At 40.1% G+C, this 19,308-nt stretch overlaps 1 protein-coding gene across 1 annotated transcript in view; it reads left to right on the top strand.

Moving 5' to 3' along the window:
* Nucleotides 1-19,308, top strand: part of ITPR2 (inositol 1,4,5-trisphosphate receptor type 2) — a 547,001-nt gene that overhangs the window by 128,281 nt on the left and 399,412 nt on the right. Inside the window, exons 10-11 of the mRNA XM_007446283.1 lie at nt 3,785-3,829; nt 16,008-16,159. Coding sequence (XP_007446345.1) covers nt 3,785-3,829; nt 16,008-16,159 — 197 coding nt within the window. The remainder of the gene's footprint in view (nt 1-3,784; nt 3,830-16,007; nt 16,160-19,308) is intronic.

Below are 19,308 nucleotides of genomic sequence, written 5' to 3'. Positions count from 1 at the left end.
TCTTAGATTTCCTATAAATGGAGTCATACCATATCTGGCTTCTTTCACTTTAAAATCGAGAGGTAATTGGCATATAACATTGTATTAGTTTCAGGTGTACAACATAATGACTTGAGATATATATCTGGCACATATCTATACTGACATGATTACCACAGTAAATCTTGATAACATCCATCACCACACATAGTTATAAATTTTTTTTCTTGTGATGAGAACTTTTAAGATCTACTCTCTTAGCAACTTTCAAATATGCAATTCAGTATTATTAAATGTAGTCACCATGCGCCATCACATTACCAGGACTTATTTTCTTAAAACTGGAAATGTGTGCCTTTTGACCCCCTTCACTGATCTCTCCAACTCCCACCCCTGCCTCTGGTAACCACAAATCTGATCTCTGTTTCTATACGTTTGTTTTCTGTTTGTTTGTTTGTTTTAGATCCCACATATAACTGAGATCATACAGTATTTGCCTATCTCTGGCTGACTTATTTCACTTAACATGACGCCCTCAAGGTCGATCCATGTTGTTGCAAATGGCAGGATTTCCTTCTTTTTTATGGCTGAATAATATTCCATGGTATATATTTCTGAGATCTACCCTTGTTGTGTACATCAGCAGCCCATCATTTTATTGCTGAGTAGTACTCCATTGTTTGAATATGCCATATTTTGTTCATCCATTCTCCTGTTACATGATATGCATTTCTGTCTAAGCCTAATTTCTGGCCCTATTTTATGTCCCTACCATTGTTCCCCCCACCTTTCCCATCATCCTCAAATGAATGTGCCTGTTTGAGTTGATTTTCCTGGAATAGGGCTACCTCTGCATACACAGTTCTTTCTTTAGCTGACGAGAGCTTTATTTTCCATAATCTTTGATTATTGCTTGTATTCCACTGATTTTCTCTTCCTTCTAGTATCCTCGTTGCTCATTAGTTGATACCCCATTCTCTGGTCCTCTGTGACTATTTCCTTTTTCCTAATTTTCATTTCTTTACACCTTTCCTCTATGGTGAAAGATAGCTGTTCCATTTTTATCCTTTGCATCACTCATTTCCAGTAATGTCAACTATGCTTGTTCCTGCTGCTGACAGACATGGACTTTAATTTTGTATTTATGTTCTCATTGTTAGTGAGATCCTCCTTAATTTAACTTCTTTTTATATTGTGATTATTTCTTATTTTATTATTTATCTGATTATTTTTATATTATATTTTTCTGTTCATCTTCTGCTGCCTTCATATGGAGGCAATGTTTACTTGCACTTTCTTGAATATGCCGAACCATTTCCTGAACATTTATTTTGTGTCATACCATAGATAATATTCAGAAAGACCCTGAGAAAGAATTCCCCCCCTATTTTAACATACTTTTTAACCAATCCCATGTTGTTCTTTCCTGCTTTCCTCCCTTATTATCCTCAGACAAGTGAGCTCCATGCAGAAGCAGAATGGTTGAGTGGACCGTCTTTTTGTTCCATTTCTTTTTTTCTCAATCCTCTTGCTAAATCTTCAGCTGCAGGGCAGCCTGCAGGGTCCTGATGTACTTCCCAGTTCCAGCAGGTGTCAAGTCTGCGTCCCTGGACTCTGTTGAGGTTGCTTCTCTGCCCGGCCCCTCTGCTATTTTTCCTTTATCACACAGTGTCATTCTAGCGCACAGCAGCTACAGTTCTTTCTCTTCTTGCGCTTTCTTCAGACAGCGCTTCTTAGAAAGCCCTCTGCAATCATCTGCTCTCTCCGCTTTCTGCCCATTTGCTTTCTGAGCTTTGCTGTATCTCTCTGGCCATGAGAAGACAGAGGGAAGCAGTGGACAGTGGGTGGGAGGATGGAGGAAACAATTTTCTGCTCCATCTCACAGCAGCTTCTCAGTGATGGAGAAGCACTTCTCTATAGGTCTCTGGTTGGTGAATACTCGGGGTCTCTGGGTTGGGGGCACATAGTGGAACTGCAGCAAGTATCTTGTGAACTGTGTTCACCAGGCCACTAGCATGAAGTCAGATTGAGGTTTGTCATGAGATGACAACTGGGGAGTTATTGCCTCTCCCCCAGCACTGTCGGCTTTATAATTACTGTCAATTCATTGATGATTTGGGGTTCAGATGGTTTTCAACCTTAGTCTTCAGTGAGATGGAGAGTGTTTTGCTTTGTTTTTGATCATTTTCAGTACCGTCATTAATATTTAGTGATAAGTTGGGAGGGGCATTCCTCAGAGCTACTAGCCAAGTGTAATTCTGAGAAAGACTCCCAGCCTTACATCTTAAATGGTGACTTTAATTACCTGGGGTTGCGTATTGTATACACCAACTGATTCACATTAATAGGATTACATTCAATTGGACAACTTGTTATTTTGAGAAAACACCCTCTAAACCAGATGCTTTACAAATGATCAGCGAGGACATCTTTTTGAAACTGTGTAGTCAGGAGTTACAGATGCTAAGCAGCTGGAAATATGTGGGCCAACAGGCAGCATGTCCAGAGCTCATGCTTTCTCATTGGAATGACCCCTAAACTCCACAGTCCAACCCAGAGACATGTGTTCTTTTCTTTTTTAACATCCTTATTGGAGTATAATTGCTTTACATTGTTGTGTTAATTTCTGCTGTACAACAAAGTGAATCAGCTATACGTATACATATATCCCCTTATCCCCTCGCTCCTGTGTCTCCCTCCCACCCTCCCTATCCCACCCCTCTAGGTGGTCACAAAGCACTGAGCTGATCTCCCTGTGCTATGTGGCTGCTTCCTACCAGCTATCTGTTTTACATTTGGTAAATGTATGTCCGTGCCACTCTCTCACTTCATCTCAGCTTACCCTTCCCCCTCCCCAGGTCCTCAAGTCCATTCTCTGTGTCTGCATCTTTATTCCTGTCCTGCCCCTAGGTTCATCAGAACCTTTTTTTTTTTTTTTTTAGATTCCATATATGTATGTTAGCATATGATATTTGTTTTTCTTTCTGACTTACTTTACTCTGTATGAGAGACTCTAGGTCCATCCACCTCACTACAAATAACTCAATTTCGTTTCTTTTTATGTCTGAGTAATATTCCATTGTATATATGTGCCACATCTTCTTTATCCATTTATCTGTTGATGGACACTTAGGTTGCTTCCATGTCCTGGCTATTGTAAACAGAGCTGCAGTGAACATTGTGGTATTATGAATTACCTCTTTTTGAATTATGGTTTTCGCAGGGTATATGCCCAGTAGTGGGATTGCTGGGTCGTATGGTAGTTCTATTTTTAGTTTTTTAAGGAACCTCCGTACTGTTCTCTATCTCTGCATGCGTTTGAGACATGTGTTCTTGTTTGTTAGTTTAAATAGTCCTCATGCATTAGCTGACATAGCTGATATATAGATCCTCTTTTGCTTGACTTTCTTTTCTTGTGTGTATAGCACGTGGAGCATGATCTTGAATCATTGTTAAAACTTTCCTTTGGTCTATTTTTAGAAATCGGTGTCTGCATTATTGGTCAATAGCAGATTTTGTGGTGGGCAAAATGAACTCTCTTGAATGCTTCTTAAGAGGTGGTGAGACTGTCAGCTCTCACTTGTTCAAAAGTGTCAACTGTTTGATACAAACAAAGGCCATAAATTTGGCATTTTAACTCTTGTCTCCTGCAACTAGGGTTTGAAGGTATTTACTAACCGTTTCTTTCTTAGCCTCTTTTTATGTTAAACTTAAGTGTACAATAGTGTACTGGAATTAAAGATCACTGGTCTTGTTAATGTGCTTTTAATAGCAATTCAAAACTAGCTTTGTTTTTTGTTTTTAGCTTAACCCTGATTATCGAGATGCCCAAAATGAAGGAAAAAATATGGTGAGTAGAATTGTTTTTTTCCCCATCAAATACAAGCATATTATTTATATTTTATATGAACAAATTGAAAAGTTACTAGAAAATTTGAAGACTAGGGCTCTGAGAGAGATTCTCCAAGTAGGGGCTGTGGATCGAAGATAAAAAGTAAATGACGATTTGGCTTAGATTATAAGAAGATGACCAGAAGTGGGTGTTTAGGGAGATTTCCAGCAACTTGGAGGCCACTTATGATAGATCACTGAAGGCAACTGGATTTGGGAGTTATGGTGGGTCTAGGTTTAGTTTTCAGAAGTTCATAGAAATTAGGAAGGAGGAATGGAATTGTGGCATAATATTAAAATAGGACAGCAGAACAATCCTTTTCAATTCAAAATAATTTGGTTTCTATTTATGGGGAGAAATTGAAGTGTTCAGTAACTAGATAATTCTAATTTCTAATAATCTACGGTGTGCTATTCAAAAAAAAATTCGCAATCTTATTTTAAAGCCAGTTTTCATTAAAAATACTTATTATTATTTATCCTGCTCATCTCATCATAATTTGGAAGGAATATGACTTAACAGTGACAACATGATTTAATTCAATAAAAAATTCGTAGGGGAAGGGAGTTACCAGTGGGGATGGGGGTGGGTTATGGGTGAAACTGTATGGTGATAGATGGCAGCTAGACTTGTGGTGGTGACCACTTTATAGTATATAAGATGTCGAATTGTTAATGCTGTACACCTGAAACTTATTAAAAATTCAGACATTCAGGATATTTTGATGTGATCCAAATAAAGCCTGGATGATGCACTGGATTTTTTTTTTTTTTTTTTTTTTTTTGGTCTTTGCATTTATCATTTGGTTTTTCCTTTTTTTTTTTTTTGGGGTTTGCAGTTATCTTTTGGTGTTTCCTTTTTTTTTTTTTTGGGGTTTGCAGTTATCTTTTGGTGTTTCCTTTTTTTTTTTTTTGGTGTTTGCAGTTATCATTTGGTGTTTCCTGTTTTTTTTTTTTGGTGTTTCTTATTATCAGTCATTTTTCTTATTGTTGTTATATCAATATTTTTGATTACTTCTGCAGCTACTGTCCACTGCCCCATGGTGTCTACTGCCTTTTCTGTGTGTGACTCTCAGCAGGGCTGGATTTCTTTAAAAGCAATTTAGCCAGATATTTTGATATAAAATAGACACAGTCTATAATACAGTTTTGTTAGGAATTTTGCCATCCCTTTTGGAATGGGTAGGTATTATTAGCTGAGTCACCCCAAATTCTGCTATTTGATAGAAACAGTTGGAATGTTTCATTAAAATGACTACTGTTTTACATTGGTGCACAGATTTACGTTTTAGGAGGATATGGGGCAGATGGGTCAAATAAGAATTTCTGGACCTGAGTCAACCCTGTTTGATGCCTCTCTCCATATGATTATCATGTTTACAGTAGAAATAAGCGAATATCAGGTCACTGACCCAGTGAAAACTTTAAGTTGTGTCAAAATGTCTTTAAATATAGAAGTAGGTTTGTTAGATCCATTGGATCTTTTATTTATGATTCAATTTTATCCATCTGTGTGGGCTTTTCTCCCCCTGGTTTTCAAAAAGCTGCAGCAGGATTGTTGGGTCCTTACCTTCCTATGATTTAGAAAAATGCTATCAGTAGCCATGTTTAAAAAGCAAAGTGTGAATCATAGTTTCTTTGGTTCTTCCTATAAGCTTGTCGATGGTCTCAATGGTTTCCGGTCAGAGACCACCAGGAAAATACCCATACAAGTGGTGTTTAACTCACTGCACGCACACTATGGGGAACCGTGCTGCTTCTGAGTAAGGGGTTAGAAAAACGTCTTATAGGAATTGGGCTTGTGCGATTGATTTTGGGGAAGATTTAAAGAAGTGGGGCTTTGCTGTGGACGGGAATGCTGTCAGGAAGAGGAGGTATCTTAATACATTTTATCTGTGGGTAGGGCAGGCTAGGTCTGTAATTGCTAAAGAAGCAGCAGTCGCTCATATTCGCTAGAGGACAGGAGCAGGATTGTCATTTTTTGTGGCTTGAACAATGTTCACAGTCTGTCGGTGTTCAGATATGGTCAGGGAGTGGTGGTGTTTTGTCTTGATCTATTCCAGTCATGAAGTGACCTTGTCTGGTGTTGCTGTTTTGTGAAATTGTCCATATTCACTGGGAGAACACCATGGCCCAGCTTGAGTGTCAGGCCAGCTCCTAGCAACACCAAGGTCTGCCTCATCCACCAGGCCAGCTGTCGGATGTCGGGGACTGCTTTTCTCTTTGTCAAGGTTCATTTCTGTGATATTCTATGTGACTTCTTGAGCATGCTGTTGAGACAGCGGAGCTCTACTCTAGCACCACCATGAACTTGTGTAGCCTTGGACAAGTCAGGTAGCTTTCCTGAGACTCATTTTATTCACCTGTCTGGTAGGATGAGGATGTTTGCCCTACCTCTCTCACCTGCATGCCATGGGGATAAAATGCCAGCAGACAAATGGGAAACTCTCTGAATAAAAGATGTTAGTAGGCTAAAAATGTAAGTTGTTTCTATTAAAGGGTCATCATATCAGAGCTTCAAATTGTGCAATTGAATTAAATCTCTGGCTCATCTCCTTTTGGCTACATACCCTTTGGAGATGCTCCTGATGATTCTGGGCAGAGCTGAGTGGGAGAATACAGCGAATGAAGGGTTATGGAGCAGCGCAGAGCATATAAATAAGTAATAAATCCATGGTGAAGTTTACCCTTTGTGTTAATCAAGCTTTTAATTAGACTTGCTAAATTTTTTTCCTTTGTATTCTGAAGCACAGTTTCTTTATCCTCCTCTAAGGGTGAGAAAGAGGACTCTTCTGTTTAAGCAGTGTTACTAGCAATACTTTAATTGCATACAACATAGGTGGGTTTGCTTTTGCTGTCGAATTTTATGACTGGATCTCATCTGTCATCTCAGAGACACATCCAACTGGAGACATCTGATTTCATTCTCTGTAAAACCCCTAGCTTGAAAGTAAATAAAACTGAGAATATGGAACAGTAAAGCTAACAATATGGCTTCTCATTTTATACACCATTTACCATCTAGCAATGATGATGTTTCTGTCTAAAAAAGAAAACAGAGGAGCGTTTAGAGCGTAGCCTGTGAAAAATGAAATCAGTTTCCCAAAACAATGCTATCTCACCTCAGATCTGGGTTCCAGTAACACTGAGTTCCCTGTGACCATGCTAATTATTTTCTTTCCTAATTTTCCCTATGTTGTCTATTTAATATCCAGTTAATATTTTTCCTGTAATTTAGAAACCTTTATCAAACGTTGCGTTCCATTTTTGAAGTTTCAGAGGTTAATGGATAGTACTGCTGAAATGAGGCGGAGTGTGTCAGAGCTCCCATTAAGACCCAAATAGCTGTATTTATTCTACAAAGAAGTCTATTATTTCCAATCTTACAAATGTACAGCATCCACAGGGACCCTGTAAATATTGGAACTGTATCAAGCCCAGCTGGGAACCTGAAAGTCGTTAGTTTTTTCTCCGTGAAAACTGGCATCTTTTCAAATGGCTCTTTGAAGGAGATTTTTCTGGAATAACACCACCCATTTTAACATTACCTTATTTATGTGGAATGTGATCTGATTTTTCCAGGGAATGTCTTTTGTCTGTGCTGGGGATCCTCAGCCTCAGCAATACTGATATATTGATATTCGGGCCAGATCATTCTTGGTTGTGGTCGGGCTGTTCTCTGCATTGTAGGATGTTTAGCAGCATCTCTGGACTCTACTCACTAGAGACCAGGAGTGGGTCTCCCTGTTCTCCATCCCCCATCCCCCACCCAAGTTGTGGCAACTAAAAGTGTTTCTGGAAATTGCCAAACGTCTCTGGGGAGCCAAACTCTCTCCCTTTGAGAACCATCCGTCTTTGTGCAGAAACATACATTAAACAGAAATGTTCTAGGAAGCATGAAACTTTGCTGAAATAGACTTGAAAATTCTATTCTGTAGAATTTTTCTTTTGGGGGAGGGTACCAGATTCTGAAAGAAGACCCGCAAATTTCTTTGAGTTTTACTATGTATTCATCAGTGGTAAGATGATAAGGAAAAGAAAGAAAAAAGGGTCATATTGGGAATTAGTTTGAGAGCACCCGATTGTCAAGGAACCGTGGCAAGAGAAGTGTTTGCAGCTTTAAATGGCAGGGTTGTGTCTGTTCCATAAAGTCTGCAGTGAGAGCCCCAGAGGGTCTGGACCAAAACACAGATGCCTACACAAAGTTATGCTGCCGTGGCCACAGGTCTGAATCGGCCCTGAAAACGCAGACATTGTTTCTTACCGAATGTCTCTGGCTCTTCACAGCAGAATTGCTACGTGATGTCTCTGCTGAAAATGCGATGACTCACAAATGAGGCAACAGAGAAGGTGTAACAGGAGGCTCCCTGCTGTGCGCCGCGGGCAGGGTCCCCAGGAGCTAGAGAAGCTGGCGAGCCATTAGCATCCTCTGGCTTCTCGTACAGGATTTTCGATTTGTATAATCTGCGAGGCTGTGTGCCTTTCCTTCCAAGTGAAAATGCTAGTTTTCTAAAAGCCCAGCAGACTAGGTTAACATTCTGCAGCCCTGCATTCCCTAAATTGAGAGTGTTTCGGAGACTGAGATGCTGTTAAATTTAACACCTGTTTAAGCTCTGTTGTACCTTAATGTCTTTTCATGATGCAAAGAGGGAGGGCAGTGTGCTTCTGTAATTCTCTGCAGAGAACTAGTGTTTTGGGGTCTTTTTTCTTACTTAAAAAGAGATGTGGGTTCGTAAACAAAAGCCACAAGCACACAATTTTGAACAGAACTGCCTTCATATTGTAGAAATATAATATTAATTTTCTTGATATTGAAGCTTGATCCATTTATTTAAAAACTGTATGCTTATAACTCATTATTCATATTTCATTATTTAAAAAATTCCAAGGAGCTGGCTTGAAGTTTACTGTCAAACTGCTATGACAGCTTGTTAAACAAATTAACAGAGTACGAGAGATTAATAGCAGAATGCTTAAGACTATAGCACTGTTTTTTTGTTTTTGTTTTTGCGTTACGCGGGCCTCTCACTGTTGTGGCCTCTCCCGTTGCGGAGCACAGGCTCCGGACACGTAGGCTCAGCGGCCATGGCTCACGGGCCCAGCCTCTCCGCGGCATGTGGGATCTTCCCGGACCGGGGCACGAACCCGCGTCCCCTGCATCGGCAGGCAGACTCTCAACCACTGCGCCACCAGGGAAGCCCTATAGCACTGTTTTAAAAAACTTCTAAATGTGTTAGAAGCTCTTATTCACACATAAGCAATTGTTATGCTATTTATAAATGGAACTTATCTATTCATTAAAGCTTTTTTCCTCATAGACCTAAGCAAATTATTTGGGGGTACATTCCACTTATCCTAGGTAATTAAAATTAAACCACAGGTCTTAAATAGTATGAGTAACTTAGAGTGACCTCTTTTAGCTAGCCCTAATAAGTGAGGTTTCTCTATGGAAAAGATTTTTATTGTTCACTGTAAGAGTGTCAAAATAGAGAGGTCTTTTGACTATTCTTATCAGGATCCCACAGGGAGATATTACCAAGGGGGATGGGGTAGGAGGGCAATCTCTTGGAACCTGAATCTGCTTGCCTTTTATAGGTCTAGAACATTCATTTTATTAGCCTTTCAAAAGGGGGAAAAGGACAGTGCATACAGGAGGATTGATTCCACTAAATGAATTCACAAATGACTGATGTATAAACCACAGTGCCAACTGTCAGTTGCTAAGTAGATCTAAATCCTTGGGTCAGTTAGTGCATTTTCCTTGAAGGAAAATCTATATCGAAAGCTAAATTATGATTAGAAGATTGGTGTGGAGAGCTCAGGAAATAGATGACACACATGCCTTTCAGGGATATGGAATTCCTCCAGGAAAACTGGAATACTAATTTGTTTCATCTACCCTAGCCTGCGGTGAGAGAAACTGTCAAATTCTTGTTCATTGACTCTCTGTTTGTTTAGGTTACATGCTTATCTTCTGTTAATAAAGCCTTTCTTCAAATATGGTTCAACATAATTGATTAGATTTTATTTTCCTTAGCTGAAATCATATTTTAATTGTGCCTTTCTAATACTCCATTTAAACCACTTGTGCTCAAATCCCTGTGCCTACATATTCACAAAAATCCTTTGAGTTTTTTTCTACAACTGACTGATCTCATCCATTATTTCTGCATTCTTACATTCTGAGGCAATCTTCCCTCACATGTATTAATAACACTCATTATGTTGGTGGTTCTTTCTTTTGGCTGCAGTAGCATTGCCAAATCCAGAAAAGAGCTCTTTCATAATATTTCTTTGTGACTGTAACTCTCCTCGTCTATTTCCCCCCAAGTTTTCATGTTAAGATGTAATAAACAGCAAACTTCCTTTCCTTTCTTTTAGAATTAGCACTTCCTCTTCTTAAATCTCTCCCTTCCTCTTTCTCTGCCTTCTTCCTCATCGTAGTGATTATTATCTTCAATTTCAGATGTCACCACCACTTTTACCGTAGGGAAGGAGTTCATAGCTGCACGTGGTATTCTACTGGGCCCTATGTAAGAAGATTGTGTAGATCTCCTTAAGACCTTCTTGACTCAGTTATTTGGGATCAGGCAGAAGTGTGATTCCTGTGTCACCGTTACATTTCAGAGCCTCCATGGAAAACTGCTCCTTTGCTATCCATATCTTACTATAATGCCTGGATTTTCATGTTGAGCTGCATGGCAGAGATCAACGCAACAACACACTTTTTTTCCATTGTTTTAGTTAGTTTGTTCATTCGTTTGTTCCTTCCCTCCCCGCCCTCTACCTCCCTGTCTCTCCCATCTTTCCTCCCTCCCCCCTCTCTTTTCTTTTCTTTCCTCCCTTCCTTCAGTAGCTTTATTGAGATATAATTCACATACCATAAAAATTCTCATGTTTAGAATTACAGATCAGTGGTTTTTAGTATATTCACAGAGTTGTAAAACCATAACCACTATCTAATTTTAGAACATTTTTACCACCCCCAAAAGAAAGCCTGTATCTACTAGCAGCCCCTGGCAACCTGGATCTACTGTCTCTATGAATTTGCCTTTTCTGGACATTTCATAGGTGGAATCATGCAATATATGGCCTTTCTTTCATGGCTTCTTTCACTTAGCATAATGTTTTCAAGGTGCATGCAGGTTGTACCGTGTATCTGTACTTCATTCCTTTCATGGCCAAATAATATTCCATTTGGTGCATGTACCACATTTTGTTTATCCATCATTTGGGTGATGGTTATTTCTACTTTCTGGCTTTTATAAGTAAAGCTGCTATGAACATTCAGTGCAAGTTTCTGTGGGGTCATACATATACTTTCATTTCTCTCGGGTAGTCACCTAGAATTAGAATTGCTGGTTATATGTTTAACATTTTGAGGAACTGCCCAACTCTTCCTAAGTGGCTATACCATTTTGTGTTCCTCTAGCAATATATGAGTGTTGCAATTTCTCCACATCTTAACGCTTGTTATTGTCTGTGTCTTTGACTATAACCATCCTAGTACATTTTCCTAATTAGTAATGATATTGAGCACCTTTACATGCGCTTCTTGGCCATTTGTATGGCTTCTATGGAGAAATGTCGTCACATCCTTTCCTCAATTTTTATTTATTTATCTATCTATCTATCTATCTATTTATTTATTTATTTTGGGCTGTGTTGGGTCTTTGTTGCTGTGTGTGGGCTTTCTCTAGTTGCGGCGAGGGGGGGCTACTCTTAGTTGTGGTGCACGGGCTTCTCATTGCGGTGGCTTCTCTTGTTGCGGAGCACGGGCTGTAGGTGCACGGGCTTCAGTAGTTGTGGCATGCAGTCTCTGTAGTTGTGGCACGCGGGCTCTGTAGTTGTGGCTCTTGGTTCTCTAGAGCGCAGGCTCAGTAGTGGTGGTGCATAGGATTAGTTGCTCTGCGGCATGTGGGATCTTCCCGGACCAGGGATCGAACCCATGTCCCCTGCATTGGCAGGCAGATTCTTAACCACTGCACCATCAGCAAAGTCCCTTCTCAATTTTTAATTGGGTTATTTGTCTTTACAGCTATTCAGTTGTAAGTGTTCTTTATATATTCTGGATACAAGTCCCTAATCAGATATATAATTTACAAATATTTTCTCTCAGACTATTTTTTTTTTAATAGACACTTTTTAAAGAGAGTTTTAGATCCATAGCAAAATCCAGTGGAAGGTACAGAGAGTTCCCACATACCCCTGCCAGCACACAAGTACAGCCTACTATCAACATTCCTCACCAGAGGGGTACATTTGTTACACTGGTAAACCTGCCTTGACACATCATTATCACCCAAAGTTCATAGTCTACATTAGGGTTCTCTCTCAGTGTTGTACATTCTATCAGTTTGACAAGAGTATAATGATATGTATCCACCATTATAGGATCATACAGAATAGTTACACTGCCTTTAAAATTCTCTGTGTTTTTCCTATTCATCCCTACCTCCCCCAATCCCTGGCAGTATATTCACAGTATATTTTTATTGTGTCCATAATTTTGCTTTTTCCAAATATCATATTTGGAATCACACCGTATGTAGCTTTTTCACATTGGCTTCTTTCAAGATGCATTTAAGGTTTCTTTGTGTCTTTTCATAACTTGATGGCTCATTTATTTTTAGTGCTGAATAGCATTCCATTGTTTGGATGTCCCACAGTTTATTTACCTACTCACCTACTGAAAGATTTCTTGGTTGCTTCTAAGTTTTGGTAGTTATGAATAAAGCTTCTGTGCAAGTTTTTGTGTGGACATAGCTTTTCCGTTCATTTGGGTAAATAACAAGGAGCACGATTGCTGAATCATATGGTATGGAATGTGTTTTGTTTTGTGTAAAACCACTGAACTGTCTTCCATGGTGGCTGTACCATTTTGCATTCCCACCAGCAATGAATGAGAGTTCATGTTGCTCCACATCCTCGTCAGCATTTGGTGTTGTCAGTGTTTTGGATTTTGGCCATTCTAATAGGTGTATATGGTATCTCATTGTTTTGAGTGATATCTCATTAGAGAATTTGCTGTTCCCTAATGACATTTGATGTTGAGCATATTTTCATGTATATATTTACCACCTGTATGTCATCTTTGGTGAGGTGTCTGTTCAGGTCTTTTGCCCATTTAAAAATTGGATTATTTGTTTTATTATTATTGAATTTTAAGAGTTCTTTGTATATTTTGGACACCAGTTCTTTATCAAATATGTCTTTTGCAACAGTTTTCTCCAAGTCTGTGGTTCATCTTCTCATTCTTTTGAGAGTGTCTTTCACAGAGCAGAAGAAACCCGTTTTCATGAAAACCAGTTTATCAATTATTTCTTTCATGGAAATTGCCTTTGGTGTCATATTTTTCTTGTACACTACTATTTTTCTTCTAGTGCTCACACTCATTTCCCTTTCTTTCTCCCTCCCTCATTCCTACTTTCTTGTTCCAGCTATTTCTCTTTCTTTAGACTCTTTCTCCCAACCCACTGTGAGAGTTGAAATATAGGAAATAAACAAAACTGTACAAAGGCTGTCTAAATTTCAGTAGGGAATAATTAAAGACTAATGTTTTCAAGACCCAAAGGAGTAAGTTACAAGTTATAGTATTTCACTAGACTAGCTGCTGCCAGAGATTTATTTGGAAGAAGTCTTTTTAGCTCACAGATGATCTATAAAGATCCTTCCCAAGCTTGATATTCCATGAGCCTAAGCTGTTATGTTACCCAGGCAGCCTTCTTTCCTGACTTATTTGTCTGGCCAGACTACTCTTATTGGGTTATTTAAAGACATTTAGGTTTTTCTCTCTCAGGATGTGATGGTGTTTTTGCCCTTCAAAGACTGTTGTCTTTAGTTCACAGACTTCCATGCCCTCAACGCAGATCACTGTGAAATGGGTCTCCTGACCCATGAGAATTTTTTCAGAAGACCTAAAGAAGGTTCTTTTTTTTTAAAAAAAAATTTATTTATTTAATTTGTTTATTTTTGGCTGCATTGGGTCTTTGTTGCTGCGCACGGGCTTTCTCCAGTTGTGGCGAGCGGGGGCTACTCTTTGTTGCGGTGGGCAGGCTTCTCATTGCGGTGGCTTCTCATGTTGTGGAACACGGGCTCTAGGCGTGCGGGCTTCGGTAGTTGTGGCACGCGGGCTCAGTAGTTGTGGCTTGCGGGCTCTAGAGCACAGGCTCAGTAGTTGTGGCGCACAGGCTTAGTTGCTCCACGACATGTGGGATCTTCCCGGACCAGGGCTCGAACCCGTGTCCCCTGCATTGGCAGGCGGATTCTTAACCACTGCGCCAGCAGGGAATGAGGTTCTTAACCATGAGTTCATGCCTGCCCTTTGAGGAGTGACTAATTCAGTGCTTAAGGGCTGCAGACCAGGCCGCTGGCTTTGGTTAATTTGGACTGAGGCGTGGCTAGTTGAATATGGGGTTGAGCATCCACTATAGCACCCACCGCTCCCTTTGCCTTCCTCTTCCCCCCTCCCTTTTCCCTTTTTATTCCCTCCTCTCCGCCTCCTCTCCCTCCTTCCTCTCTCCCTCTCCTTCCCTCCCCCTTTTTCTACTCTGGTCCTCCCTGCTCGCCGTCCTCTTTCCTTCGCTCCTTCCCTCATCCTTCATCTCCTGTAGGTACCTGCACTCATGTCTTTATTTAAAGGAAATAATGCTCATCTTCCTCGCTCTTACATTTTTGTGGTAAGATTAGTGAGAACAGTCAAGGGAATGGTTTTGCTATTGTGAGAACTTCTGTATCAATTCGGAAGTGGGGGTTTGCTTACTGCTTTTGCATTTCCTTCTCTCCTATTTCCCTATACTCGCTTCTGGTGTATAGTAAGTTAAGCATACCTTTTTCTGATGAATGAACACAGTTCACATTTGCTGGTAAGAATCAACTGTTATGGGGGTTAAACCACCTGGGGAGAGTTTGCCAGACCCCTGTCTTCATATAAGTCTGAACTTAGATCTCTGCAGAAAACATATAAATCAAAGATGACAAGAGCTACCAGATACTGCTAGCCTATGTGAAATTTAGCAGATAGCAATCCTGTTCCTTCTTAAGAACATAGGCAGTTCCTCTGCCCATTCACAGTTAACTGGTGCTACCAATTTGTGCACCATTTACAGAAGACACGAGCATGAAACTGCAAGGGTTTACTGATCCAAGGAAAATGATTTTCAGTCTTGGGATGGAGCTTCAAGTGAATGTTTTGGAATGATCAGGTGTAGTATTTCATTGTCATGGCAGCCTTTAAAGAAATGCTTGTCTTTGGATATGGATGGCTTTCATTTGCCATTGAGCATCCCTTCCCACCTATTTTCTTTCAACTTCCTGTGATGGTACAGTGACAATTTTTCTCTCTCATTTTCAAATTTAGTTTGATTTAATAATTATATATAAGTAATTATATTTATGTACTTTATTACCAAGCTTGTATTCCATTTGCTGTATCATGTTTTGGTTTTCTTATACATCAGATTCTTCCATGGGACGCTGGAACTTGGGGAAGTTCGAGTGAAAATACATAATCATCAGTCTTGTGTTGTTTTCTGCTTAAAATGGTAGGAGTGTACTAGAAATATTGACTGAGTTTCACATCATCTGAAGGCTTCTATTCCATTTGATTTCACTTTATATGCCATTATAGTATGTTCTGGGGTCTAATGGAATGAGGTGATGAACTGAATGGGAATGTTGCTGTCGATTCCCCTTCCCTCCAAGTTAATATCCCAATGATTCTGGGGAGTAAGGCTGGAACTCTGAAACACTTCCACGCTTTTACTCTTGAATTTATGAATTCTAGATGATTCAACACACTGCTTCTTCTCTGTGTTTGTTTTAAATGTGGAATATGGTCAAAATTCCTACTGTGGTAATAGGTTTAATACCAGGGAAGGGATCAAAACTATTGTGACTGCTAGTGCCTTGATAATTTGCCCAGGTCAAATCACCCCTCTGGAGTGTGTGACTTATCACTGTTAATAATAATTACCTGAAAGGCTCTCAGGCCTGATCTGCTCTTTCTGGATGATCTGAAGTGGACATCACTATAATCCAATGAAGAAATAAATGCAAATTTAAAACTAATCTTCCAATTAGTTGGAGAGTTTAGTAAGAAACATATAAAAGTGAAAAACCTTGTACTTCCTCAACAGAGAGATGGAGATCTTCCAACTTCAAAGAAGAAACGCCAGGCAGGGGAGAAGATCATGTACACTTTGGTCTCAGTCCCACATGGAAATGACATTGCATCCCTCTTTGAACTGGATGCCACAACTCTTCAGAGAGCGGACTGCCTGGTCCCAAGGTAAAAAAAAATATATGGCTAAACAGTAGTGTTTCTCTGAATAATTTTACTGGCAGGTAAGGAATAAAAATCATAATCTTAGTATAATTTTTGTGATATAAAGAGTGCAAGCATAAGTGAAGAACAAGAGTTAAGAAAATCCTTCCTCTTTTGTGAGTAGATTAACGTGGTTTGTTTTATTCTTAAAAAGAATTCAAATGTGCAGGAGAAAAGAAATTCTGAAAAATTCATAAGAATCATTTATTCTTATTACTTATATGGCCTGTGGTTACTAAAATAAAAAATGACCTAGAAGCATTGCCATTAATAGTCATGGCATTTATTTTTATTATGTCAAATTAAAATTTTCATTCACTCATCATCCGCTTGTTCATTTATTTAGTCATTCAGTCAACAAATCTTTTAAAAAAAATTATTTATTTTATTTATTTGGCTGCATTGGTTCTTAGTTGCAGCACTCTGGATCTTTGTTGTGGCATGTGGGATCTTTTGTTGTGGTGCACGGGCTCCTTGTTGTGGTGCACGGGGCTCCTTGTTGCAGCCCACGGGCTTCTCTCTAGTTGTGGTGCGGGCTCCAGAGTGCGCCGGCTGCTCCTTGTGGCATGCGGGCTTCTCTCTAGTTGTGGCAAGGGCTGCAGAGCGTGGGCTCAGTAGTTGCGGCACGTGGGCTTAGTTGCCTCACCGCATGTGGGATCTTAGTTCCCCGACCAGGGATCAAACCCGCGTCCCCTGCATTGGAAGGTGGATTCTTAAGCACTGGACCACCAGGGAAGTCCTTCTGTCAACAAACGTTTACTGAACATCAATTCCATTCCAGGCATTGCCCTTGGCATTGGGAAGAAAACCATGAGCAAACTGGTCATGAACTTAAATTCAGATGGGAGTGGGAGGCAATAAACAAATACACATAAAATATAAGGTCAGGTAATAAGAACGCTTTGAAGAAAAATTGAAGAGTATGGGGAGTTCTATTATGAGACCTGTTGATTTAGGACATTTGAGAAAAGATCTGAATGATTTGAAGGGTCAAATCCTCTCCATATGGGAGAAGTGTTTCAAGCAGCAGGGACACAAAGTGGAGGAATCTTGAGATTTACTGGGTGGTGCTGAAGGACCAGCTAAGAGACCATTCGGCCCTCAGTCAGGGAGGGGAAAGGAGACTGTTAATGAGGGAGTCAGAACTTAATGTAAGAGAGTATTTTACATTCTTTCACTTGGATTTGATTATTTTAATTAAGATTTTTTTGTTTTGCCTAGAGCCGTCTGCTTTCCAACAAAAGCAGTCTGATGTGATCTCTAGATGCATAGAGGAGTTTTGCCCATATATTCAGGTCTAGTGGAATGGTTCTAAATTGTCCTTGGTACAGCATGATTGTCTCGGCCTTGGGCAGATGGCAGTGGTTAGGCTGAAGGTACCTGCTCAAAATGCAGACATTATTGTGTAGTTTACTTTCAGGGCAGGTAAAAAGTTGCTGTACTAACACTGCCAAGAAACACTGCTCCTTGGACTTCCTCGGCTGTTTCATGGCTGTTCTCATTCACGAGAAATGTAGCTCAGTCCACGGCCATACCACCCTGAATGTGCCCAGTCTTGTCTGATCTTGGAAGCTAAGCAGAGTCGGACCTGGTTTATACTTGGATGGGAGAAATGTAGCTGAGTCTTGGCCTTATATGAGCCATCTCTCACTCTGTTGTACCAATAGAAGCCTGTAAAGAAATACCCTCTGGAGGTTTGGCCTGATGCAGGTCTCTGACCTTCTCTTCTGTGTATTGCATCTTAATAAATCCTTACTCTGACTCTGCATTTTAGATTTTAACTCAGCAAGAATAGAGTCCTTCTTGAACTCTAACCAAGAAAGTTTGCTTAGGGAAATGATAGAAAGATCTTACTCTAATGTGACTAGACCCAAGACAAGCCCCTGAGCCTCACTTTATATGGAAGGGTTCATCTATTCCTGTTTCAGAACTGCTGAAGCCCTTCTCAGTATAGAACAGAATTTTGTGTTAACATAGATTCATTTGTCATTAATTGTTTTAAAGCTAACACTAATTAACACTTAATAATGACTACTATTATAACTCTGGAGCGCTGGCTGTGTGCTAAGCACTATGTCAGCTTCTTTATAAATGTCTTATTTAATGCTGGCAGCAACTCTTACAGATCAGGAACTAAGGACTTAGAGCAGTACTTTTCAAGTTGGCTCTAAACTGGAATCACCTGGGCAGCATTGCGCCCTCTCCATGCTCTGGCCACACCAAGACCAGTGAAATCAGTCTGGTGGGCAGGATGCAGGCTTTACTTTTAAAAATCAGTACCCAGGTGATTCCAATGCGGGGTCAAATACTTCTCAAACTTTACGCTCTGTAATCAGTGCTTCTCACACTTTAATGTGTACTGAACAACCCGGGGATCTGATGGCAGCTCAGATTCTGATCTGCTTGGTCTAGGGTGGGGTCTGAGGTCTGCATTGCTAACAGACCCTCAGATAATGCTGTTGCTCCTGGTTTGTGGACTAGACTTTTAAGTATCAAGGGCTCGGAGCAGTGGTTCCCAGTCTTCGGTGCGCGTTGGAATGTCTGGGGATCTTTAAAAAGTACTGATGCCTCCTCTTACTCCCAGACATTCTGATTTAAATGGTGTGCGGTGTAGCTTGGGCAATAGGGTTGTAAAAGCTTTCAAGGTGATTCTAACGTGTGGGTAAGTTGGGGAACCACTGGCTTGGTGTGATTAGGTTGATTGATCCTTGTCAAGCTCATGAAGTGGAATTTGATCCCGGATTGTGTGAACTCAAAATCTGTACTCTTAACCACTATGCTACTGTGCCTTCATATTTTAGACATTCAGATTATATCAAGATTTTAACAATGGCTTTATGTGGTGTGGGTCCTAAAGAGTTATTCATTTCCAAAATTCTTGGAAATTGCGGGTTATTATGCTCAAGTGTAGTCTCTTTAGCTTGGAACCCAGCCATCTGGGTTGACTCCATAAGCAGCTATAGAAGGTCCAGGAGTAAGAATGGGGGAACGACACAGAGCTGAATAAGCTATGGCCCCACTTTCCAGATGCTTAAAATATCAATACAATGAGGAAGATAACTGAGTCCAAGTGACATCTCCTGTATAATTCCATGCAGAAGATAAGTGGTAAT

Source organism: Lipotes vexillifer, unplaced genomic scaffold (assembly GCF_000442215.2).
Source record: "Lipotes vexillifer unplaced genomic scaffold, Lipotes_vexillifer_v1.1 scaffold477, whole genome shotgun sequence".
In the NCBI taxonomy this organism is placed as follows: Eukaryota; Metazoa; Chordata; class Mammalia; order Artiodactyla; family Lipotidae; genus Lipotes; species Lipotes vexillifer.
The sequence above is the reverse complement of the archived record's forward strand: the minus strand, read 5'-3'. Positions and strand labels throughout refer to the sequence as shown.